Source organism: Grampus griseus, assembly GCF_964374135.1.
Source record: "Grampus griseus genome assembly, chromosome: 8".
Lineage (NCBI taxonomy): Eukaryota > Metazoa > Chordata > Mammalia > Artiodactyla > Delphinidae > Grampus > Grampus griseus.
In genome coordinates, this window is record NC_139002.1 from 62194117 (window position 1) to 62220106 (window position 25990).

The 25990-nt window shown below is 48.1% G+C and overlaps 1 protein-coding gene across 1 annotated transcript; it reads left to right on the plus strand.

Moving 5' to 3' along the window:
- Positions 1–12348: 12348 nt before the first annotated feature.
- CCKBR (cholecystokinin B receptor) lies at positions 12349–23583 on the plus strand (the record flags this gene model as incomplete). Its single annotated transcript, XM_082660873.1, has 5 exons — positions 12349–12499; positions 20888–21139; positions 21294–21543; positions 21851–22023; positions 22196–23583. 5 exons carry the CDS (start codon positions 12349–12351, stop codon positions 22732–22734), a joined length of 1365 nt encoding a protein of 454 aa, XP_082516999.1. The 3' UTR covers positions 22735–23583.
- Positions 23584–25990: the final 2407 nt, after the last annotated feature.

The following is a 25990-nucleotide window of genomic DNA, read 5'->3' on the forward strand; positions in this document are numbered from 1 at the left end:
AAGCTGATCAACCTTTTAGATATGATGCAGGACTCAGATATGAAGGACCTGAAACACAACTTTTTCAAACAGCCATAGAAACTGAGGCTGTGGCTGGAGCCAGGGTGTCAAGAGAGATTATGAGGGTCATTGCACATTAAGTCTTTTTTTTTTTTTTCTTTTGCGGTACACGGGCCTCTCACCGCTGTGGCCCCTCCCACTGCGGAGCACAGGCTCCGGACGCGTAGGCCCAGCGGCCATGGATCACGGGCCCAGCCGCTCCGCGGCACGTGGGATCCTCCCGGACCGGGGCACGAACCCGCGTCCCCTGCATCGGCAGGCAGACTCTCAACCACTGCGCCACCAGGGAAGCCCCACATTAAGTCATTTTAAAATGTGTGGTTATTTTTTGATAGCCTCCTCACAAATTATGAGATCCATCAGATTGTCACCGTCTGTCTTGATTATCACTCTATCCTCAGAGCCAAAACTGTGCCTGGCATATGGTAGGTACCTAAATATATATTTGGCAACCAAAGAGATGGGAGTCGAAGCAGGTAAAGGCCCAACATTGGAGGAAGACGAGTGTCAATTTCTCAAGAGGTTTTCCTACCATCTCTACCTTCAAATCATGTTGACATAGAATGGGTGGGTATGTAATGAAGGCCTTTTTAGTGGTTCCTGATGGATTTGGGGTGCTGAGAATAAGCTTTTCATTGATAAGGTGCACACCTGTCCCAAGAGAAGGCTCTCTTAGAACAGGTGGCCCTGCCACCCCATAGAATCCTGGTCTACAGCACAAGGAGGGTAATAACTGGCCATCTTGCCTATCTTGGATGCAGGAACAAAATTCTTCTGGAGTCAGCTGTGCCTCTTGCTCTGCCTCTGCTTTTCTAGGATGAGGGGATCAAATTCCTCCTGGTAGAGCCACCACACCGCAAGACATCTTGAATATCAGCAATACCGTGCTGGGGTCCTCTAGTTGTGGAGTGACTTCTGTGTGGAAGACAGTGTTTTGACAACTTGGGATCAAGCTGCATAGAGTTGAGTCAGGATGGGCAGAAGGGAACACAATTTTAAGTTCCTGGAATCACAACAACAAAACAACAACAAAAATAATCTTTTAGCCCAAAGAATATTATTTACTGTGTGTCAATTGCTAGGCTACGTACTTATATATGTGGCAAGAAACTTCACTGAGATATTCATTTGGGTTTTGTTCATTTTATCCCTCCTCTCATCATAAGAAAGTACCTAAATCTCTGTATCCCCTTGACAAAGCTTTTTGAATTGCAGCATCAAAAATAGAAATTTCCAAAATGGGAAAAGAATTTGAAAAAGAATAGATACATGAATATGTATAACTGAATCACTTTCCTGTACACCTGAAACTAATACAGCATTGTTAATCTACTATACTCCAATATAAAATAAAAAGTTAAAAGCATATATAAATTTTCAGAAACTCTCTGCCCTACCTTTTGTTTGTGAAAATCAGAGCTCCGAGGTTTTCACAAAAAATTCACCTAGGGGTGAATTGTGCCCGATTGTCTGCGAGGACTGAGAATTGAGGAAGCGGAAGCTTATGGACTTCTGAGGAAGGAGATTCCCCAAGACTAAGAAAAGGAATGGGATTCTTCAGCATTTTATTAGTTTTCTTATGCTGCTGTAACATATTGCCCTTAAATTTAAGAGCTTTAAACAGCACCCATTTATTATCTCACAGTTCTGGAAAAGTAACACCAGAGGGCAAAGACAATGGAAGTAAAAATTCTACCTATCACAGGGTTTCTGGGAAGGAAAGCAACCTGGACCCCACTTTCACCGCAGGCCCAGAATAGGGAACACTAAGAATTGAGTCTTTGGAAACTGGAGAAAGATCACCTTGCCCCAGCTCACACTGGAGCCTCAGAGCAGCACCCTTAGGGGGAGCACAGGCTTGAGCGAGGTGCATACCTTCATAACCAACATGGTCTGACTGCCAGAGGCCCTCCCCCTCTGCAGCTATTCTGTCCAAAATAAAACCCCCAGAGACTTTTATAAGACCCTAAATTTGGAGGAAGAGAGAATGGAAAGAAAGTCACAAAACACAAGTGAGATTAAATCTTCTGTAAGGTAGGTGGTTACACACTTAGATGAGAATTGTCTGATTTAGAGAATCAAGGAAATGTCCAATTTTTTAACACACTGTTATGGAATCACTTATAACTGCTCTATATAAATTATCTCATTTGGAAATTTAAATTAGCAATATTAGGAAATTTAGATGATTTTATGCTCATTTTTCCAAATCAGGAAACAAGCCCATGGAGCAACTAAAAATATTACATATGATTTATTGTAAAGCTGTTTTATGCCAGGTCCTGGGCTAAGTGCATCGTTTCAATTAATCTTTACAACTATGAGAAAGATGTTCTTATTTCCCCATTTTGAAATGAGGAAACCAAGGCTCTGGGAGATTAGCTAACTTGCCCAGTATCTCAGGGCCCCTAAGTCACATGGAAAGAAACCGAGGTCTGTCTTACTGTTTCTTTTAGGGAGATAAGTAAAGGGACTACCTCAGCTTGAGGTCAAGGCCAGGCAAGCTCCTTCTTTTCTTGAGAATGACTGTTGCAAGCTGTGATGGTGATAACAAGTAGTAACTAGAGGAGAAGGAGCCAGTGGTGCAGAGCAGAACCTGTGAATCACCAGCAAGCCCGCCCAGTGTGCTGAAGTGTGATCTCAGGGCTACTGCCAAAGACAAGGGACCACCCACTGCTCTGGAGAAGAGCTGCCAATTGCAGCTCTCTGCCCGCACACATGCAGCTGTGGGAGGAGGGCAGGTGTTGGGGAGTCACCGCCAGATTCCTACAGGGGTGTCAGAACTGTTCAAGGGCCCTCCTGCTGAGAGCCCAGCTGCTTCTGGCTTACCTCTTCTCCCTCCCGCAGGATCTAGGGCCTCACCCACTTCCCTCCTTGGGTCACTAACCTCAGGACACCTTGGCCTGGCTGAGATTTGAGATGTACACTCCTCCTCAGTGTTCCCAGTTAGCTATTCCCCCCACAGAAGCTTCTCTGGCCCTTGTACTTCACCTTTTCCTTTCTGACAGTTTGGCTGCTAGCCCCAAAGAGAGATGGAAATAAAGTATCAAGCTTGGGAGGAAATCCTATTCATAGCGAGACAGGCCATCCAGCCCGGGGAAGGTCTGGCGCAGACACTAGGAGCCAGGAACAGGAGGCAAGGTTGGTGGATTCTAGCTTGGGGCCGAAGCTAGGGTTTGGCTTGACGCCTGGATCAGAAATGGATGGTCAAGCTGGACTGGAGCTGGGATCAGGGCATGGCCCAAGTCAGGTCAGGTATTAGGCTGGCCTAAAAGCACAACAGATAAGAAAGAGTTTGGAGCCAATCATGTGCTTGTAGGCCAGTCAGAGTCAGATTTTAGTTCCGAAACATTGCTTACTGGCTGGGGGACTCTTCACCTCCTACAAAATCGTTCAAGGTTGTTGAAAGCAGTACTTGGGGAATTAAAATGTAAATGAGATAAGAAATGTAAACTGTCTACCAGTGTCTGACAGATAGCAAATGCTTAATAATGAATAATAGCTATGACCATTACTCCTATCCCTCTAGCAGCTCATTATGCCTTTGAGGACCCTGAGGAGCTGGGTTGTGGCCCCCTGCTTGGCCCTGGGCCTTGGGGCTGTGCTGGCAATGCCAGGTCTGGCCAGCAGAGGGCGCAGGGCTCTCCTTTCCTCCCTTCCTTCCAGCTCCCTCCCAGGCATTAGGATTGCATTGCCTTGCAAAGCTGGGAGAATTCCCCAGGGAGAAATGGAATCTTAGAGACAGAATCGGGCTCTCGACTTGGGTTATGAAAAAACGTATTCAGATGTCTTAACAAAAACTAAAATGCAGCAGTGGTGATGCTGAGAGACATTAGCTGTGCCAAATCAGAGCCCAAGGCACCTGGTGGGATCTACACTTATGGAATGGCTGGGATCATTCAAGACTCCCCTACCTGGGAGCTTGAAAACTCCTGTGCTTTTCACGCAGAATGCATGGGCCCTCTCTGTGTCTGGCATTGCCTTTCCGGTTTCAGTACCTTGGCCTGTTGCCCTCAGCCTTGCCCTTCACCAGTAGGTTTCACAGGGCCCCAGAGGCTCAAATGTATTCCTGGAAGCCCTCTATCCATCTGACTTCCTGGGTGAGCCTTCCTATGGCCATTTTAGTCCTCCAGTGAGGCCCTGACCTGGGGGATCCAGGCCTGTCTTGGCCTACCTGTGAGAGCCACATCTGAAGCCAAATGTAACCCTCCAGCGGGAGCCAGCCCCCAGTGTATGCTCTGCTCTCCCCAGCATAAGGCCAGCCTCTGGAGGGCTGCTCCTGCCCCTGGTTTCTTTCCTCTGGCCAACATCTCTGCCTGCTCTGGCTCCAGGTGGTGTGTCTTCTCAGCCCATTCCCTCTTTGTTGAATTATGCCAAGAGAAGGGGCTTCTGCGTGGGCAGGGAGTGCGTGGGCAGGAGCTCAGCACAGAAGAGTATCTGCACATCACAGAAATGCCCAGAAAAGAAGGCCTTGAACGGGGAGGGGAAGAGGCAACCTGATCAGCCACAGGGGGAGGGGCTGAGCCAGTGGGCAAGCTGGCACCCCAAGGACAAAATGACTGGTTCCCCTCCTAGCACTGGATCCCAGCTGCCTGTGTGTCTGGGCCAGGGGTGTGGAGACAGAGCATGTTCAGGACCCTCACACCACCGTGTGTGAGCACTGGGTTTCCCAAGGAAAGTGCTGATGTTCTGTGGACCTGCAAGCTAGCTGGAAATAGGTCCTATCTTATAAAGCAGGTTATGTGGCTGTGCATTCGGCACTATGTGCTCCTGTCTTTCGTTCTTTCCCTTGCACATTTACTGACATGTTGTTTAAACATTCCCCTCTTATCTCAATTGTGATATGGAGTATTGAAAGAAGGATCATGTGCCCACCTTGGGCAGTAGCGTGGGTGACTGAGACTTCCCCAAGGCAAAGGTAGATTGTTCTAAGCCACAAGAGTCGAGCGAGGTGGGCCAGCACCCCCTGCAAGACACACACACACACACACACACACACACACATACACACACACACACACACAAGCACCAAAAACCAAAAAACTGACAACATTGACAGGTCAAGGCCTGAGTCAGAAAGGCAGCTTCCCTGAGGACTGAACCTGGCCCTACTTCAGGACCTCATGCACTTGCTTCCTTGACCTCTTAGGTTTCTGACTTGTTCTGGAACAAGGGTCCAAGTCTCTGTCCTCTGGCATGGACTTTGCATTTCCCTCCTTGCTCTCATCTAAAATTCCCCTGTTTCCTGGCCCTAAGCAATCCCATTCTCCCCAAGTGTTGGTTTAACTCTCGCATGGATGGAATTTCCTGATTTTGAGAAATGAGCTTTGACCCTCTTAGCAGTGTGTTTTCATCCCTCCTCCTCCCTCCTCTGATCATGATATGTCCTCTTTCCCCACTGTATCCATGACTTGGTTGTTTTTCCTCTTTCCAAACCATCTTCTTGAAACAGTTTATACCCACCGTCTCCTGGACCTCACCTCCCATCACCCAACTGCACTTAGTTCGAGGGGAGAATGTGAGCAGGGTACACGGATGATGAACAATATGGAAAGCACCATGAAACAATAAACAACTCAAGCTTCCTTGAGCATAAAGAAAAGATAGAAATGAGAGTAGTGTGGGGAGTGGTTTGAGAAAATGTTGGAGAAAAGGACAGACACCAGGCCCTTGAAATATAGACAAGCAAAACGGCAATTACAAGACACGTAATTGTAAGAATTACTGTAATGAGAGATACAGGTGTTACAGAAGTACATGGGTTAAGAGGCACCTAACCCAGATGTGTGGGGCTAAGGAAAGCTTCTCAGAGGAGTTTCATCCTCTGTAACTCCTTTCCCAACATCAGCAAACTGCTATGTCCTCAACTTTGAACACCCTCTCAACTCCCATGTTAACTAAAACCAGCCATCCCCCAGGGATAGTATATCCTTCACAGAAAGGGGTGGCTTCTCATCCTCTCATAATCCATGTACACAGATTTGGGGATCCTCTGCCCTCAGTAATGCTGCTTCTTTACTCTCAATAGACCTCTGCACTTTGACACTCGTGTGTTCATTGTGCTACCCTCTTCCCTTCCTTATTGCTGATGACTCCCAACCTTCTAAAGCCTACTTATTACTCATTTAAACTTTGTCACCTACCTCATAGCTGTGTCTTCTCCATGTCCAGCTGAGATTTTGTGGCCCATCATTTCACGCTTGTCCCTTTGTTTTCCATCCCACCCATCTGGTAAAATCTCAACTTAGGAGGAACTGAACCATCAACATTCTCCATGCTTGCATCCAACTGTCTGGGCTCTGCTGGAGAAACTGATACCACTAGACATTCACGGTCACCAACTCTTAAGTGGGTCCTCAACACTTTCCTAATTATCTTACTACATTCCTCAGATGTCCACTTTCCCTTTCCCATTATATACAGTTTTCTTAAACCATCTTGACTCCTAAAATTTCAGTCCTATACACATACACACATACTTATACACACCACTCACTGTAAACAGATCTCCAATTTCATAGAGAAACCAGAAACTATAAAAAAAATAGCTCTCCACCAAATCTAACACCTACTGTCTTAAGCTACAGATCAAGTTGTTATGATAAGAGAAAAAAAATTGTAGAGCCTTAAGACTGTAGTTTCTTTCCTTTTCATACAAGAGAACCAGAGGTGGAAAAATGACTTGAGCATGTAGGAGACTCAGGCCCTTTCCATCTTGTCACTCTGCCATCCCTAGTGTGTGAGGGATGCACACTTCACTGCATGACTGAAAGTGGCTTATCCACATCCACAGTCAACCTGCAAGAAAAGTCAACGAGGAAGAGCGAGTTCACTCTTTTCCTTTAAGAACTTGATCTGGAAGCTGCACTTATGACTTCCATCCACAACCACTGTCTAGAAAGAAGTCATTAAGCCACACTTAGCTGCAAAAAAAAGTCTAGGAAATATACTTGTTATCTGGTTGCCATGACATTTTCATCTATATACTTGTTATCTGGTTGCCATGACATTTTCATCTATAATTATTCTCTTCTACTAACTTCTTACAATTGAATCTGTACTCCCATCAAAAGCTAGAACCCTCCACACATGCACTGGGTTCCATACTTCCCTACCTTTTCTCAGGAACCTTGCATTAGTGTCTCTCTCTCGTATCTTCAGTCTTTTCTACACATTGCAGTAATTCCCTCTGCCCCTAAAAATGTTCTACTTCTTCCATCTTAAAATCTTGCATTCCACATCTCCCTCTAGTTACTACCCTCTTTCCTTTCCTTAATAACTATTCTTCAAAAAGACTTGTCTAACCAAGGGGGGAAAGTGAGGAGGGGCGGTGCTGTGATGAATTGAGAGATTGGGATTGACATATATACACTAATATGTATAAAATGGATAACTAATAAGAACCTGCTGTATAAAAAAATTAATTAAATAAAATTTTTTAAAAAATCCTTGTCTAAAGTCACTTGCTCCACTTTCTCCCGTGACATTCAGCGTTCAGTACATCTGATCTGTCTTCTGTCTCTAGGACCTCACCAAAATGGCTCTTTCTGTGGCCAAGGACCTCCAGGTCCCTGAATTCAGAGAACATTTCTCATCCTTGTTTTCTTCGTGCAGGAGCAGTATTTGATTCCATTCAGCATGTCTCCTTTTGCTTTCATGATGCCTTGCTCCCCTTGTTCTCCTTTCACCCCACTATATGCTCCTTCTTGGTCTCTTTTACAGACTGGTCTTTCTCTATCCAGCCTTTAAATAATGGTCTTTTCCAGACTTCTGACCTGGTTCCTCATTTCTCCTTATTCAACATACTCTCATTAATTCTATGGTTTACGTTACTTCCTATACAAGTTGCTTATTCAGCTCCCTACTGGAATTCCTGCTTAGATGTCTAATAGGCATCTGAAACTTTACTTATCCAAAATGGACCAGATTCCCTGGTGGGAGCTGCTGTCTTATAGCTACTATTTTCTCTATGAAGTGGGAGGCCGTGTTACTTGTTGTGACTGAAGGATGGTATGTGTGTGTGTGTGTGTGTGTGTGTGTGTGTGTGTGTGTGTGTGTGTGTTTGTACATATGGGCTGTCAACAGGGTAAGAGATGAAATAAGAGATTTTATAAGTCAAGAAAATTTGAAAAAAATATATTTTGTAAAATGAGAAAAAGAAGGTGACCAGAGAAACAATAAAACTTACACTGGGAAGCAGCATACTAGGAGAACCTGAATTCTGACTTCCCAAATCCCTGGCTTTGAATTGTGGCTTTTTTCACCTAGTAGCTTTGTGGCTTGGGGCAAGTTATTAAAACTCTCTCTGAGCCAGCTTTTTCATTTAAAATAGTGATCAATAATCTTGTGCCCAAATTTGTAGTTCTTTGTGAGGATTAAAGATAATATGCTTGGAACATAGTAGGTGATTATCAAACAGTTCCTATGCAGTTCCCAGTTGGTCCCATTCCTTAAGTTGCTCTCCAAACCAGCTGCCACTACAATATTTCCAAGTCTTTCTAAATTTTAACGAATTTCCAATGCCCTCACTTCTTCCTTGCACGGCTTGCAAGGGTCTGTATTTGCTACTTCCTGAGATGAGAGGTGTGTTACTTTCTATTTCTATGGTAACAAATTATCATGAATTTGGTAGCTTAAAAACATCCACTTATTAGCTCACAGGTAGTATGGCTGGGTTCTTTGCTCAGGGAGGATATCACCAAGCAGAAGTCAAGATGCTAGCCAGACTAAGTTCTCTTCTGGAAGCTCTGGGTGAAAATCTGCTTTCAGGTTCATTCTTGTGATTAGGAGGATCCAATTCCTGTGGTTGTAGGATTGTGGTCCCTAGTTTCTTGCTGGTTGTCAGCCAGAGATGGCTCTCAGCTAGAGGCCACTCTCAGGTACTTGTTCTATGCCCTCTTCCATCCTAAAGCCAACCACAGCCACCCCCATTCCTTGCATCATGGCCCCCTCCATCTTCAAGCCAGCTACAGTGTATCAAATCTTTTTCCTCAAATCTCTTTGACTTCCCCTTCTGCTGCCAACCCGAGAAAATTCGTGGCTTTTAAAGGATTCATATGATTTAGTTAGGACTAGTTGGATAATCTCTGTATCTTGAGGTCAACTGATTGGCATCATTAATTACATCCACAAAATCCCTTTTGCCATGTACCATAATCTTAGGAGTAGAGTCTCATCACATTCACAGGTTCCACCCACACCTGAGGGAAGGAGACCATACAAGAGTGAGAGTCATTAGGGATCATCTTGTGATTCTGCCTACCCAGGAGGGAAAGCCAGGAGAAACACCCCTGAGAAATGCTGAGACCTTGAGCTGAGATCAGAAGGATGAGTAGGAGTTAATTAAATAAGGAAGGAATACTTCCAGAGAGAATGCCCAGAAACCATGTAACTAGAGGATATACATCCAAAAACTGGACTAAAGGAAGGCCAGTGTCTTCAGTGGAGAGACCAAGAACAACAGTGACTCAAAACAAGGTGGTTAGAGAGATCAGTAGGAGTCAGGACATGCAGGCTTCATAGACTCTGTTAAAACGCTTTTTCTATCCCCAAAGCAAAGGTCAGAAGAGTGGCATAATCGGATCTGTATTCTAAATGTATCACTCTGGCTATAAGGTGGAGGGTGGATGTAAGGAGGCATCAGTAAAATGTGGACCACTTAGGAGGCTGGGAGAGTAGTACAAGAAACAGTGGGGCAACGTCAGTGGAGCAGTAGCTAAAATCAACAGCACTTCATGATGGATTGAACACGGGAGGGAGCCTGTTATGTTCCCCAGGAAGCAGACTCTAAGACAGAGATTACTGTGGAGGATGTTTACTAAGGAGTGCTCTCAGAGTCAACACCTGTATAAGAGAGAGGATGAAAGTGGGATTGGGCAAAGGGAGAAACTGAGCAGCCCAACGACCTCAGTCAACCCTATGAGCAGCTGTGAACATCTTTCAGAGTTGTCCTCTGTCGGGGTGAGGGAGCTGAACCTTCATACCTCTCTGCTGATCAGTCATTGTATGCAGGATGCCCCAGAAAGGGAACATGACCTTAAATGAGCCAGCTTTCTTCAGCTTAGGCAACTCCCAAAGGGGGCTGACAGTTGTGGCCTATCTTCCAGCAGCATTCTCAGTGAAGAAGGAGAGTAAATCCTTCATTTTTCGGCAGGAGTCTGGGCTTTTCATCACAGCCTCCACCACAGGGGTGCAGGAGCATAAGGGAGTAGGGCATTCAGGATGATTTGTAGATGTCCGATTTGTGCATCCTGATGGACGCACTTATGACCGTATGTTGCCATCATTGGCTTACCTGTCATTTCCCCCCACTCGCTTGGGAGCTACTCAGGCACAGACCGTGTCGGACAGCTAGTGTACAGCCCTATACCTGGCACATACTTTGCTGAATAAGTAAATGCCCGTCTACTTCTCCTATTTCCACTCCCCTTTCCCCTACATTTCCTTTGCTTCCCTGCTCCCACACCTTACCCGCATCCAGTGTGGGAAAAGTCCAGCAGGTTATCTGAGGCCTCACCTGTGCTGGAGCTGAACAAACAGCAAAATCAGGCTGCTATGGTGGGGAAGGCAGGTAGAGCCAGGAGAAAGGGGGAGGGGGGCGGTTGACAACATTCCCACTGACCTCAGGCTTAAATCCTCCTTCAGTGTCTCATCCCTTATAAACTCAGTGCTAGCTGGACCAGGTTCTCTCCAAAAGACTGATTGGCTAAGAGTCTCTGAATTCCCCATAAACTCAGACCTCATCCCCAGTCTAATGTTCCCTTTGACCGATAACTCCCACCTCTGACAGCTACTGCTGGAGGCCAGAGAATGGAATTCCAGGTCATATCAGAGTTTCTTTGGAATGGAGAAGAATGACCTCAAGCAGGGCTGAACCATTAGAGGAGTTACGTCCGGCCCAAGGAACCCAGCGCAGGCCTGCGCAGGCCCCCTTCAGTTTTGCTCCCGCTGCACTCGGGTGCTCCAGCCCTCTTCCAGCCCCCTCCCGTGGGAACCTGACGCCCTACACAGGCTGCTCCACCTGCGCTGAGAACAAACAGGGAGCGCCAGTGTGTCGGGTGAGGGTGGGCGCTGCCTGGAGACCACAGAGAAAGCCAGCCGCCTCCTCCCGGGTTATGCCTGTGCTGGTCTGGGAACCGAACCATACCCACTCCTGTTTATCCCAGGCAGTTCTCACCGCTACCCCGGCCGCCCCTCAACCCCCAAGTCACTCTTCGTCCAGGCAGCCCTTTTCCCCTGCCAGGGTTCTCCGGAGGGAAATGCTGCCCCTTCCCCATCCTTGCCCGCTGAGAAGGGTTCCTTGAGCGCTTCGGGTGGAAGCGTGGGTGCTGGGCCTGAGGTAAGAGGTGAGGATGCGGGAGCTACCCCAGCACCGAGGCGAGGAGCTGCAGGGAACTACCAGCGATGGTGTCGCGGTCACTGCGGCCACTGCGGCAAAGTAGGGAACCCGTGGCGCTCCGCGCGGGCTAAGGCATCTGCGCTGCAGCCAGGGATCCCAGCATGCGGCCCCGTCTCCACGTTCCCCGACCCACCAGGGAAAGATGCTAGACCCCGCGGCAGCCGGGCTCTCCCTCTTACGCTCCCTCCTTGCCCAACCTCTCCATCCACTCCTACCTAACCTCTCCCCAACCCTCGCCAACACACACACACACACTCCTAACCTCTCCCCAACCCTCGCCAACACACACACACACACACACACACTCCTAACCTCTCCCCAACCCTCGCCAACACACACACACACACACACTCCTAACCTCTCCCCAACCCTCGCCAACACACACACACACACACACACTCACACACACACACACACACACACACACACACACACACACACACACACACACACACACACACACACACACACACACACACACACACACACACACACACACACACACACACACACACGGAGGCTCCCGAGAATTCTCCGGAACCGGGACGCTGGCGAAGGGGAGTGGGCGGGAAGGAAATCTCTAAGAGAAGACCGGAGAGATCTAGGGAGGGGGCGAGGACAGTCGTGGGGGTCGGGGGTGGGAGGACGAGTAAGTCCGGAGCAGGAGAGGGGGGCGGAGAGTCACCTGGCAGGACCGAGGCGGACCCGAGCCTGGGAGGGAGGCGAGCCGAGGCGGGGCGAGGAGAGGAGGAGCGGAGGGGCGGGGGCCGGGGCTGGGGGCGGGAACCAGGCGGGGCGGGAGCCTCAGCCGGAATCTCCGCTGGAGCAGGTGGAGACGCTGCGGGCAGCCGGCCCGGCCGATCGCAGGGGGCGGCGGATGGGCCGGGGCCATGGAGCTGCTCAAGCCGAACCGGAGCGTGCCGGGATACGGACCCGGGCCGGCGGCTTCCCTGTGCCGCCCGGGGGGCCCCCTCCTCAACGGCAGCGGCACCGGCAACCTCAGCTGTGAGCCCCCGCGCATCCGCGGAGCCGGGACACGAGGTGGGTGCCTCCCTGAGCCCCGTCCACGAGCTCCTTCTCACTGCACCCCGCAACACTCACAGAGGCCCCCACTGCTTCCCCAAACGCCCACGCTGTCCCTTCATAGTACTCCGTCTGTCCCCAAACAGCTCCCCCGACGCATGTGTCCCCCACAGCTCATAAGACTCCATTACAGCTTCACACTACCAGGTCAGAGCACCTTCACACCCTGGTCCCCTGACCACCCCCAGAGCTCCTGGTCACCCCCAACACACAGCCGCCTCCTAGACAGAGACGGTGGGAAGACAGGCACCTCCTCTGGCCAATCCTCCCAGGTCTCTCCTTTCCTTTTGCAGCCAGTTCACGGAGCCACAGTGGAGAAGGAAAGAAAGGAAGGAAGGCAAGATTGGGGGAAAGAAGGGGCTTGGTTGGGGAAGGGGCACTCGGAAGACCCGAATGGGAAGTTAGCGTTATAATTTCCTGTGTCCCCCACCCAACCCCCTGCCTTCCCAAAAGAGGTCCTCTAACCTGAATTAGGCTGGACATTGGACTGAGGGGCTGCTCTCTAGAGCTGCCTGTCTCCATTTCCTCAGATCCCCTTGCCTCCCAAGTTGGAGTTTTTCTCAAGGGTCTTTACCCTCCCTCTTTTGCTGTCTCCAAGTAATGTCTCCAGGTCCCTTCCAAGCCCCTCTCCAACCTGCCTCTCCTTAGGTTTCAGCCTCCTAGAGCCTGGCTGCCCCATTCATCATCCCACCCCTTTGTGCCACCTTCTCCCCCTCACCACCAGACTGCTTCCACTCACCCAGTCCCCACAGTGACTTTTATTCCTCCCATCAACCAACATCCACATTTTCTCAACGACCCAGCTCAAGCCTTATTTTTCCCCTTCCTATACCTTTTCTTTCCTTAGATGGTTACTGGACACCTGCTATTATAGTCTCTGGGCTAGGTGCCGGGTACACAGGGCTGAACTAGACCCAGTCTGGACTGTCATCTCCAGTGCAAACGGGAGACAAAAACCAATGGGAAAATCACAGTCAGCATTGGAATTCCCACAAGAGGGACCAAACTCTGGGCACCCGAAGGAGATGGGGTCTGAAAACTTCACAGAGGGAACCTTGAAGTTGGAGTTCAGTAGGCAGAAAAGGAAGAAGTGGGATTCCAGGAGAGGGAACAGTGTTAAGCAGAAGGAAATTATTCCAAGCTTTAGAAGGGAAAATGGGAATAAATTGCAATTCAAGTATTTATTTACCCCCATAAAATATTGCATGCATTCTCAGACCAGTTGTCACGCACTCTCTCATTGTTACACCCAGATTCTTTCACTCAACAAATATTTATGGAGCCAGAGATTGTGCTAAGCACTAAGGACAGGAGTAGAACAAAACTGACACAGCTCCTACTTCATGGAGCTCACGGTTCAGTGGGGGAGAAGGACGAGCAAGCAGAGAATTGCCGTACAGAGTGGGAAGTGCCTTGAGAGGGATGTGGGAACACAGAAGAGGAGCACCTCTATCTAGCCTAGCCTAGGCTTAGGAATCAGAGTTGGCTTCCTGAGGAGGTGAAGGCTAAATTGAAATAAAAATTAAAAAGCTGAGGGAAAACCAGCCAAGTGAAGGGGCAGAAAAAGCAAAAAGCATCTCGAGCAGAGGACCAGTATGTGTAAACAGCCAGAGTTTAAGTCCATGGCCCTTTTGTTCAGTGTGTCATAGTTTCTGTGTGCCTGAGACATGTACCATAAGAGAGGAATAATGAACACTCAAGATGAAGACCAGCCTAAAGCGTTTCCAGAGAGCCTTATGGACCTTGTCTAAGGAGTATGGATTTCATCCTGAGGGCAATGGGAATTACTGAAAAGTTCAGTAGTACTGCCAGGATTAGTTCTGCATTAAAGAGGGTGGATTGGAGGACAATCCAATGGAGAGAGGAGCATCCTTTAGAAGGCTATTATATTACATTGGTCCTGATGAAAGATGATGCTGGCGTAGACTAAGCTACTGGCAATGGGGATGGAGAGAATTGGGTGGATTTGACAGGCACTTCTGGAAGTGAAATCAACAGAACTTGATGATTTATTAGAAATGGAGAGGGAGGAGGAGGTCAAGGGATGACATCTAGGTTTCTGGCTTAGACAATTGGATGGATGTTGGTGCTGTATAATGAGGATAACAAAGGAACAGAAACAGGTTTGAAGGAGATTATAGATTCAGTTTGGAACCCACTGAGTTTAAATGCTGGTAAAATATCCAGGTGGAGTTACCCAGTCAGCTGTTGAATCCAAGGGTCTGGAACATAGGGGAGAGGTATGAGCTAGAAATACAAACTTGAAAGGTGTTTGTCTAGAGGTGGTAACGGAAGCCATGAGGATAGATTAAATCATACCGAGATTGTGTCAGATGGGGAAAAAAAAAAAAGAGGTCCTGGGACAGGACCCTGAGGAAAACCAATTTTTTAAAAAAATTATTTATCTATTTATTTTTATACAGCAGGTTCTTATTGGTTATCTTATTAGTTATACATATTAGCATATATATGTCAATCCCAATCTCCCAGCTTATCCCACCACCACCCAGCCCCGCTTTCCCCCTTTCATGTCCATACATTTGTTCTCTACATCTGTGTCTCTATTTCTGCCTTGCAAACTGGTTCATCTGTACCATTTTTCTAGATTCCACGTTGATATATGATACTTGTTTTTCTCTTTCTGACTTACTTCACTCTGTATGACAGTCTCTAGGTCCACCCACGTCTCTACAAATGACCCAATTTTGTTCCTTTTTATGGCTGAGTAATATTCCATTGTATATATGTACCACATCTTCTTTATCCATTCATCTGTCGATGGGCATTTAGGTTGCTTCCATGTCCTGACTATTGTAAATAGTGCTGCTATGAACATTGGGGTGCATGTGTCTTTTTGAATTATGGTTTTCTCTGGGTATATGCCCAGGAGTGGAATTGCTGGGTCATATGGTTAGTTCTATTTTTAGTTTTTTAAGGAACCTCTATACTGTTCTCCATAGTGGCTCTATCAATTTACATTCCCACCAACAGCGCAAGAGGGTTCCCTTTTCTCCACACCCTCTCCAGCATTTGTTGTTTGTAGATTCTCTGATGATGCCCATTCTAACAGGTGTGAGGTGATACCTTATTGTAGTTTTGATTTGCATTTCTCTAATAATTAGTGATGTTGAGCATCTTTTCATGTGTCTCTTGGCCATCTGCATGGGAAGACCAATTTTTAAAAGCCAAGCAGAGGAAGGAGAGTCCATGAGGTAGATCTAGATGAGACCATCAGAGAGACAAGAAGGCAAGGAAAAAAGAAAGTTTCAAGCAGAGTGGGAGAAGTGATGTCAAATGCTGCCCATATAAGTCAGATAAGGTCATAACAGCATCCTTCCGATTCAATAACAAGGAAGTATTAGGAGGAGCTGTGGGTGTTAGGGGGTGGCTACAGTTGGTAGAAGTTTGGGCCATGGGGGAGGGGTTATAAGAAGTGAACTAAGGTGTGCAGATAAAACTTTCCAGAAGTTTGGTAGGGAGAGAGAGAGAGACAAAGAGAAAACAGAATAGTGCTAGAAATAACATGGGGCTGAGGAGGATAACATGGGGTTGAGGAAGGGTGTGTGTGCGTGTGCGTGTGTGTGTGTGTGAGTGCACACGCTCACTCATGCATAGTTTGTCTTTTGAGTGTATATGTGTTGTAGAGATAAGACCATTTTAAAAATGTTTTTGGGGAGTGGGCCAAGAGAGAAAGGTTGAAGTGCAGAAGATAGCAGGGCTAGCTAATAGAGTAAGGGACCTTGAGAAAGCAGAATGTGAAATGATTCAGAGCACATGTCATCTAGACATTGCTGCCCACACACATTTGGATGTGACACCTGGCAGTCAGAAGCTACCCACAGAGACTCTGTTAGCCACACTCACTCAGCTGTTACCCCGACAGACACATCTTACCCAGGCTCACTCCAGTGTTACCGATAGAAATATGGATGTTACTCACATTATTCTGATATAATCCACATAGACTTGAACGTTACCCATGTTCACTCAGATGCTACCCACAGAAAAGCAGATGTCACCCACACTCACTTTAATATTGCCCGCTGTCATTCAGATATTACCCATCAAACACACTCGCTTTTGTTTTATTATTATCCACGTACAATCAAATATTATCCATGCTCACTTAAGTAACCCTTCTCCAGATATTACCCATAAAGTCATAGATATTACTCTTACATATTCAGATATTACCCGCAAAGACTCAAATACTACCTATGTTCGCTCAGGCGCTCAGTTATTTTACTCAATAAGATTAACATCTTAATCTGTTAATATCTCATATTCACACTCACTTAAATATTGCCCACATGTACTTGCATATTACTTCTGCTCAGTCAGCTATGATCACCGTCAGCTGGATATTCTCCTATTCACATACAGACCTCTGAATGTAACCCACGCTTCCTGAAGATGTTACTTACAAACTGCGATGTTATCTGCAGACCTTGGCTCATTCAAATGTTACAACACTTACTCAGATATTACCTAAACTTACAGGCAACCCACACTCAATCAGATACCACCTATAGACACGTAGCTGTTACCCTTCTCCAGATACTGCCTACAGAAATATGTGTTACTCTCACCCACCCAGATATCATCTCCAAGACTAAAGTATTACCCAATGCTCACTCTGATCTTACCTACATACACACCCTGCATATTATTTCTGCCCCCTCCGTTAGAATCCATTAACATGCGGATGTCCCCATCACCCAGCTGTTACCCACAATCAGCTAGATGCTATCCATGCTCACCACAGAGGCGTGGGTACTACTTTGATGCCTGAGGGATGGGTGACCAGATCCAACACACCAGTGAGTGGCAGGATTTGAGGCATCAGCGGCTTCAGTGTTCTGTGGAACCCTTTCTTAGAAAAGCCTGTTTTTGTTTCATGTCGCGTCATCTGGATTTTTGTACCCACACTTCTCTGCCATCATCTGGACAGAACACATGCAGATCCTCTAGACCCCAGAAGCAGAACTGAACTGTCCCAGTCTTCTGAGTCCCCTGGTCTGATTTCTGCTCTCCTCTCATCCCCAGCAGAAGGATGCCCACAGATAGACTGTCAAGGCATTCGTGGCTGTACCCCAGGAGGTGCATGTCCCATTCTGCCACCGCTGAAGCCACTGTGGTCATTCATATGCCACCACACAAACATACACGGATGCATACACACACACACACAGAGTTTCCCCTGTTCTTAACATCCTGCATTAGTGTAGTACATTTGTTACAATTGATGAGCCAATATGGATACATTATTAACTAAATTCCATAGTTTACATTAGGGTTCACTCTTTGTGTTGTATGTTCTATGGGTTTTCAGAAATGTATAATGACATTTAGGTACCATTACAGTACCATATAGAATAGTTTCACTGCCCTAAAAGTCCCCTGTGCGCCAACTCTTTATCCTTCCCTGCCTTTTCCAAGATCCCTAGCTCTAAGATTGCTTTTACTTAGCCTTTTCACATCTCCTAACTGTTCAACAGCAAAGACTTAGAGAGATGGTGATGGCTGGAAATAAAGTAACAGCTGGAAGTGCCCAGTTAGACAGCAAAGCATTGTACAGTTGCTGGTCATTTTTACTGGGACTTTGTCCTCTAGTTTTCAGAGGTCCCCACACAGATTGGGAACTTCATAATAGAGGGCCTAGCCCCATCTTTCAGCTACACCACAATTAGCCAAGTTCAAGGATACACACGAGATCCATTAGCCAGATGAATGAATGAGAAATGTGCTTTTCACAGTTTAGAGTGCCGTACAAACTTGAGGTATGGTTGTTGAATCAAGAACTAGTTGAAGAGAGGGACTTCCCCGGTGGTCCAGTGGTTAGGACTCAGCGCCATCACTGCCAGGGCCCAGGTTCGATCCCTGGTTGGGAACTGAGATGCTTCAAGCCCCGTGGCACAGCCAAAAAAAAAAACTAGTTGAAGAGAAACATTCAGAGGACAGAGGAGGAAGTGTTAGAGAAGATAGAACTAGAGAGATTAAGGGGTAGGGGGAGAGAGGCGGAGAGGGGAAATAGACAGGGAGGAGACATAGAGCACAAGATAGACCACCTGCTCTATTCTTCTGGGTCCAAGGACCTCTGACAGAGTTCTTTATTTCCCCCTACACACACACACATACACCTCAAATTGTCACACATAAATCATCCATAAGCCTTCCCTGCAGAGAGGGGCCCAGCTTCTAAATGAGACACAGGTGGTTTGTATATAATAGTAAAAGTAACACATCCAAAATCACAGCCTGTCATTTGCCCCCTCCCCTCCACCAACAAAATCCTCCAACATGGGTCTCTAAAGAGACAGAGGCAGCAAGGAGAGCGCATGCTGGAGCCTTAGAAGCACAGAGGTGAAAGATGGATGAGGAGGGACAGAGCAGGTGCATTTATGTGGGGAGTAACAGAGATCCGTTTAAGATTCATCCGCAAGCAGGTGTTAACAGCTCCTGTGCAGGGGACATTATGCCAAATGCTAGGGACATGCTGGAGAACATGGTGGGCATCGCCCTTGTGCTCAAGAGCTCATAGTCTAGTGGTGGAGATAGAAAGTGAACAGAATAATACAGTGAGAAATGCCATGGTAGAGTATAGAGGGGGACAGCATCATGAATGACAGAGAAGGGAGGAAGCGATAGAAGGCAAAGCATTTTAGGGATCTAGAGACTGGCTTCTATTCTGAATCGGCTCCTAACTTACTGGGTGCTCTGAACAAGTAGTATCGCTGCTGAGTTCAGTTAGGGGATCTCTTGTAAGTAGCACTTACTCGAAGTCTACAACAACTTCTGAATAAGTACAAACTATTATTATGAGAAAACAGTTTAATTTGGGAGCTCTGGCCAAAGTCAGCCAAGGTATGGGGCTATGAAAAAGGGCCCTGCAGCTCTGGGCCCTTCCCTTCCCCCAACTTGGCAGGCTCTGTCCCTGCCCTCTCTCCCTCCAAGCTCCAGTCTCCCTCATGCTGAGGCCATGGGTGACTGGGTCCAGTTTAATTTAATTCTATTCAATTTTGTCTGGGTTTCTTGGCTGTGATATGGAAGCCCAATGATGAATCCTTCTCCCAATAGGCAATGACAAAAATGAATGGGGTCAGCCCTTTGTCTAGCCCAGCAACACTACATGTCCCTCCCGTGAGCTCCCAGAGCACTCTGTGTATTCCTCAACCTCGCTCCTTACCACACCATGTGACAATTATCTGTTTATACATCTGAGTTTCCCTCTAGACTGAGCTCTCAGATGAGAGCTCACAGGGCATTTGCCATGTCCTCTGTCCCCAGGGCCTGGTATAAAGGGAGCCCTCTGTAAATGCTTGTGGAGTGAGAATGAATGTTTATAGATAATTAAAATATAAGGTGGAAAGTAAAAAGGGTCCTAACAGATGTGAAGGGAACATGCATGGTCAGAGGAAGGGGAGATTAGCTCCAAATAAGGTGTCCAGAAAGGCCTAACAGAGGAGGAGGCAGTCTGTCTGAGTCTTGAAAGACAATGGTGAATAGGAATTTACCAGATAACAGAAAACAAGTTTGTTATTGAAAGTCATTAATCGGGGGGAGGTATTAATAGTCGGGGGGGGGGCAGTGAAAGAGCATTTTAGGCTGAGAAACCGACATGAGCAAAGGAGAGAATCATGAGTGCACACGTTGCCTTCCAGAAACTGAGTCATCCGGTGCCTTAAGTTGGGTGCATTGCAGGGAGGAAGTGGGAGGAGGAAGAGGGCAGTTCTGGGAGAATCTGGATGACAAGCTAAAGGGTTGCAGACAGGTGAGAGTAGCTGAAGGGTCTTTTTGTTTGTTTGTTTTGTTGTCGTTGTTTTTTTAAGACAATAAAGACATGCTCGGACCTGCGTTTCAAAAGATAGTGGGTGGTCAACTGGGTCGAATGCTGCCGGGAGGTCAGGTAGAATAAGCTGAGAAGAGACCTTTGGATTTAGCAGTTAAAGCTCAGTAACCTTGAGAAGTGTGCAAACAGTAATGGGGGAACAGGTCACTGGGTTGTAACAGATGGAGGGGTGAATGAAAAGATGGAAATAATCTTTTCGAGAAGTTTGGCTGCAAAGAGAAGGAAGGATTTGGAACAAAGCTTGAGAAGGGACAGGCTTTCTTAAGGAAGAGTAGCGTTAGGCCGCTTTAACTAGGCCTCTAGGGGTTAGAGGGTGAAGGATTCAAGTTCACCATTTACTGAGTGGGTCGTCGGGGTTGGGGGCGGGGGCAGGGATTTGGAAAGCAGGGGATCTGGCTGGGTAGTGGGGGTTGGAGGACTGGGGATAAGTGAAATTGGAGAGCCGGGCTGAGTGGGGGCCAGGACTCCCACTGCCACCCCCCCTTTTTCCCACCCAGAATTGGAGCTGGCCATTAGGGTCACCCTCTACGCTGTGATCTTTCTGATGAGCGTCGGAGGAAATGTGCTCATCATCGTGGTCCTGGGACTCAGCCGCCGTCTGAGGACCGTCACCAACGCCTTCCTGCTCTCCCTGGCAGTCAGCGACCTCCTTCTGGCCGTGGCTTGCATGCCCTTCACCCTCCTGCCCAATCTCATGGGCACATTTATCTTTGGCACAGTCGTCTGCAAGGCGGTTTCCTACTTCATGGGTAGGTGAACAACCGACCGGCCTCCCTTGCCCCTCTCCTCTTCTAAAGTCCTTGCCGGATGTAGGGGGTCTTTCTCCGTCAGCGGGTATGGAAGTCACACTGGTGAGTGTGTAGTACAAGTTTCCTAGGTGACCCCTTCCTCTTCCCTTGCTAGGCGTGTCTGTGAGCGTGTCCACGCTAAGCCTCGTGGCCATCGCCCTGGAGCGGTACAGCGCCATCTGCCGACCACTGCAGGCGCGTGTGTGGCAGACGCGCTCACACGCGGCTCGAGTGATCGTAGCCACGTGGATGCTGTCCGGACTGCTCATGGTGCCCTACCCGGTGTACACTGCCGTGCAGCCAGCGGGACCTCGTGTGCTGCAATGCATGCATCGGTGGCCCAGTGCGCGAGTTCGCCAAACCTGGTGAGGGTCCCTATAACCCATTCCTGGGAATTCCCTTCTCCATCTCCATCAGATACTCACGAGCATTACCCAGAATCTCCCTCCAGCTGCTCTAACAATTATCACTACAATTGCTTTTCCCACCATCCTGGGATTCCCATTGGGGCTTCTCCCCAGTTCTCTAACCCTTCCCGGCCGCATACCCAAATCCTACTTCTACCTCTGGGGCCTGGTCACCAGCCCTAGAAACATCAACCCTTGCGTCTTCCTCCATCTGTGATTATAGCTGGACAGAGATCCGCGCGATTGGTCTGTGCTCTGTCTCTAGGTCGGTACTGCTGCTTCTGCTCTTGTTTTTCGTGCCGGGGGTGGTTATGGCGGTGGCCTACGGGCTTATCTCCCGCGAGCTCTACTTAGGGCTTCGCTTTGACGGTGACAGTGACAGCGAGAGCCAGAGCCGGGTCGGAAGTCAAGGAGGACTGCCCGGTGGGACCGGACGAGGTGGGTGAAATCCAGGAGGGGCGGGACTTTGGGAAGAGGCGGGACATAAAGTGGGTGGGGCGGAAAGGTGTGTGAGTAGGAAGAGAGACTGGAAATGGGGGGGTTGGGGGGAGACCAATGGGGATTTGGAGAATTCAGCCTTCGGTTCTGACCGCCCACCGTCTGTGCTCAGGTCCTGCCCACCCGAACGGGCGTTGCGGGTCGGAGACCCGGCTGGCTGGCGAGGACGGCGATGGCTGTTACGTGCAGCTTCCGCGCTCCCGGCCTGTACTGGAGCTGTCCGCGCTGACCGGACCCACGCCTGGGCCAGGATCCTGCACCCGGCCGGCCCAAGCCAAGCTGTTAGCTAAGAAGCGCGTGGTGCGGATGTTACTGGTGATCGTTGTGCTTTTTTTCCTGTGTTGGTTGCCAGTGTACAGCGCCAACACGTGGCGCGCCTTCGACGGCCCCGGTGCACATCGCGCCCTTTCGGGTGCGCCCATCTCCTTCATCCACTTGCTAAGCTACGCCTCTGCCTGTGTCAACCCCCTGGTCTACTGCTTCATGCACCGTCGCTTTCGCCAGGCCTGCCTCGACACCTGCGCCCGCTGCTGCCCTCGGCCTCCGCGAGCTCGCCCCAGACCTCTACCGGACGAGGATCCTCCCACCCCCTCCATCGCCTCACTGTCCAGACTGAGCTACACCACCATCAGCACGCTGGGACCTGGCTGAGGGGTGGAGCGGGAGTGGGAGCTGAGGCGGGACAGACGGACTGGCCCCATCCAGACACATGAAAGACGCAGACCAACGGACACAAGAGACTGACTAACCCCAACGCACAGGAAAAGGTGGCTTACCCCACACAGGAAAGAAGGCACTTGATGTGGGACTGAGCCTGGCACACAGAGACATGGCACTGACCTTGGACATACAGACACAGCGTCCCTAGCTGTGGACTATCTCTACACTGTGGAAACTCTGACAGGGGCTGACTTGCCTCTTACACATATAGTAATGGCATTGAATCTTTTAGGGCTCTGGAGCCTGGCACAGGAATGACTCCTGAGATGCTCCAGGCTGTCCCCAGTTTGACCTCACCGTGCCCTTCCCCAATCAGTGCTGCAAACACCAACCTGTCTAATCTCACACTTCCCAGACCAACAAGCTGTTTTGCACTGAAAAGTCCTCTCATTCCTTTCCAGTTAAATACTATAGGCCTTCCCCTCCTCCCTTACCCAACTTTTTCAAGAAATAATAAATGACTTGGCTTCCCCCTTAATTTCCTTTTTGGACTTTTTTGGGGCACGCGTGGAGGTACAGGATTTTGTAGAGTCCTCTCCGTCAGGTCCCTCCCCCTGCTGTTCACTCCTGTGCATGACCCCCTGCCAAAAAGCCCGTGGTCTGAGTCTAGATGAGGCTGTGTAAATTCTCTCCGAGTGGTCAACCTGGACCCGCCTCACACCACAGTCGTATGCAATAGCTGGGAATGGAGGTGGGGCTGGGAGGTGGGACATCCATGACACATAATGATTCCTGAGCACATTGTCCTAAAGTGGTACCATTGTTAAGGTGCTGTATTAATAGATGCTTATTAAAATTTTAATGAAAAGAGGAAGCAGTGTATGATAAGACTCAGTTTATTCAATGTGTATTTGAAACACCATGGGTCAGAACATGACAGGTATACAGAATTAATTAAAGAGTAGGGACTTTTTAATGCACTCTTCCCCATGGAAACACCCTTACTGGCCAGCAGCAAGGAGGAGAGGTAGCGTAGGGAGACAGGGGCCTGGACCTGAATAGGAGTCCCAGAGCCCAGCCTCCCTCTTGACTATAAGACTGATCCAGCCCCAGAGAGGGACGGAGACAGCAATACCACCCCTCCACACACATGATGACAAACAGGAAGAACAGATGACCTCACCAAGGGGACATACATAAATAAACAGAGGCATGGTATGCTGGGAAAGGGCTCCTTGACACTTCATCTTGTAACAGTTGGGGAAACTGAGACCCAGAACAAGAAAGAAAGCTGCTCAAGGTAATACAATAAATTGGACCAAGACAGAAATAACCCTATTGAAGTAGGCACTGAGCTGGAGGTGGGAGAGACGCCGTACCCATCAAGGGGCAGACCCAAGTTCTGTGGGGCCTGGAGCTTATAAAACTGGGTGCCCTTTTTTAAGAAAAAAAAATGAAATTAAAGATACAAAATTGCTAGGACACTGACCAGGGCCTTTGGAAGAGACCTGTGGAATGAGGAGCCCTGAAATTTAAGCCTCATTAGCTTCTCAGCCAATAATATCTCTAAAATCCACTCACTATGCTGGACAAAGGCTGGATGGAGTGAAGGGTAGTGAGAAGGGAGAGTGGTCTTCTCTTTACCAATGCTGAGCTGCTCCCATCCATCCTTTCTACAGGGCTCTGGGCTGCAAGAGGCAGGAGGAAGGAAGAAAAGGGTGGAGAAGGCGTTCCAAGCTGTCAACTAAGACAGCACTGGTTAAAAATAGAATCCCAGCTGGTCGGAGTTGTGGAAAGCAAGATATTGGACCTTTTTCTCTCATGCCAGCTTTCCAGGGGGTGGAAATAAGGTTGCCCATTGCCCTTGCAGCATTCCCCAGCCCCCAGCCCCACTATCCCTTCTGAAGGAGAGACCGCCTTGTTGAGGCTGCCCCACTGTCAGCCCCTCCAGCTGGGGCCTGGGCTCCTGCTGACCATCAGATGGTGGTGGGGAGCTCAGTGGGGGAGGGATCAGTCCAGCCTCTCAGCCTGGAGTATGAGCTCAAGTACAGTGGCCCAGGGCTAACCTAGAACCTAGTGCATAGGCACGGCCTAAATAACACCATTTCACACACTGTGCCGCCCTTTCATCTGCAGAATACTTACACATCCATCACTCCACCCTGTGCCCTATCTAGTTACCAGATGTGGAATCTTGGGATCCTCCCATCTTTTTTCCATCTCTTGAAATCTGACAAAACATTTCGGGTCCAGATGTAATACCACTGTCTCCATGAAGTCCTGCTTGGTCATCCTCGCAAAGCTTGTCTGCTTGTAGAGTACTTACTGCTTTCTCTCTTCTGTCATACTTATTTGTATTCCTGCCTGATTTCCCATCCTGGGCAGGGAACATCATGATGTCACGGGAAGATGACTGAGCCTGGGCCTAGAAGGTGGGGTGATGGAGGGGGTGGGGGTGAAATCTGATGCTTCTTGGTGCTGTGTGACAGGAGTTTGTATATACCAATTCATTTCATTCTCAAAACTCTTCTCCAGAACAATTTCAGTTGACAGAAGAGGAAAGTGAAGCTGAGAAAGCTTAGGGAAGTTACACAAGCCCTACAGCTAGAACGGAGGCAGGAACTGAGCTCGGGTATCTGCCTCCAAAGCTTTGTTTCTTTCCATTATGCTGTTTTGCCTTCTTTCAAGCCTTGAAGATCTGTGTACCAGTGGTCCTGCCTTTTAAAAGTTGTGTGATTCTGCACAAGTTATCTTAGTGAGTTCTCAGTCTCACCTGTAAAATGGGAATAATTACGTTAACTTCTGTGATATTGTGATTCATAATAAGCAAAAGCAAACTTGAGGGAAAAAAATGGAGCTGGACGAATCAGACTCCCTGACTTCTGACTATACTACAGGGCTACAGTAATCAAGACAATATGGTACTGGCACAAAAACAGAGATATAGATCAATGGAGCAGGATTGAAAGCCCAGAGATAAACCCACGCACCTGTGGTCACCTAATCTATGACAAAGGAGACCAGAATATACAATGGAGAAAAGACAGCCTCTTCTATAAGTGGTACTGGGAAAACTGGACAACTACATGTGAAAGAATGAAATTAGAACACTCCGTAACCCTATACACGAAAATAAACTCAAAATGGATTAAAGACCTAAATATAAGGCTAGACACTATAAAACTTTTAGAGGAAAACATAGGCAGAACACTCTTTGACATAAATCTCAGGGAGATCTTTTTTGACC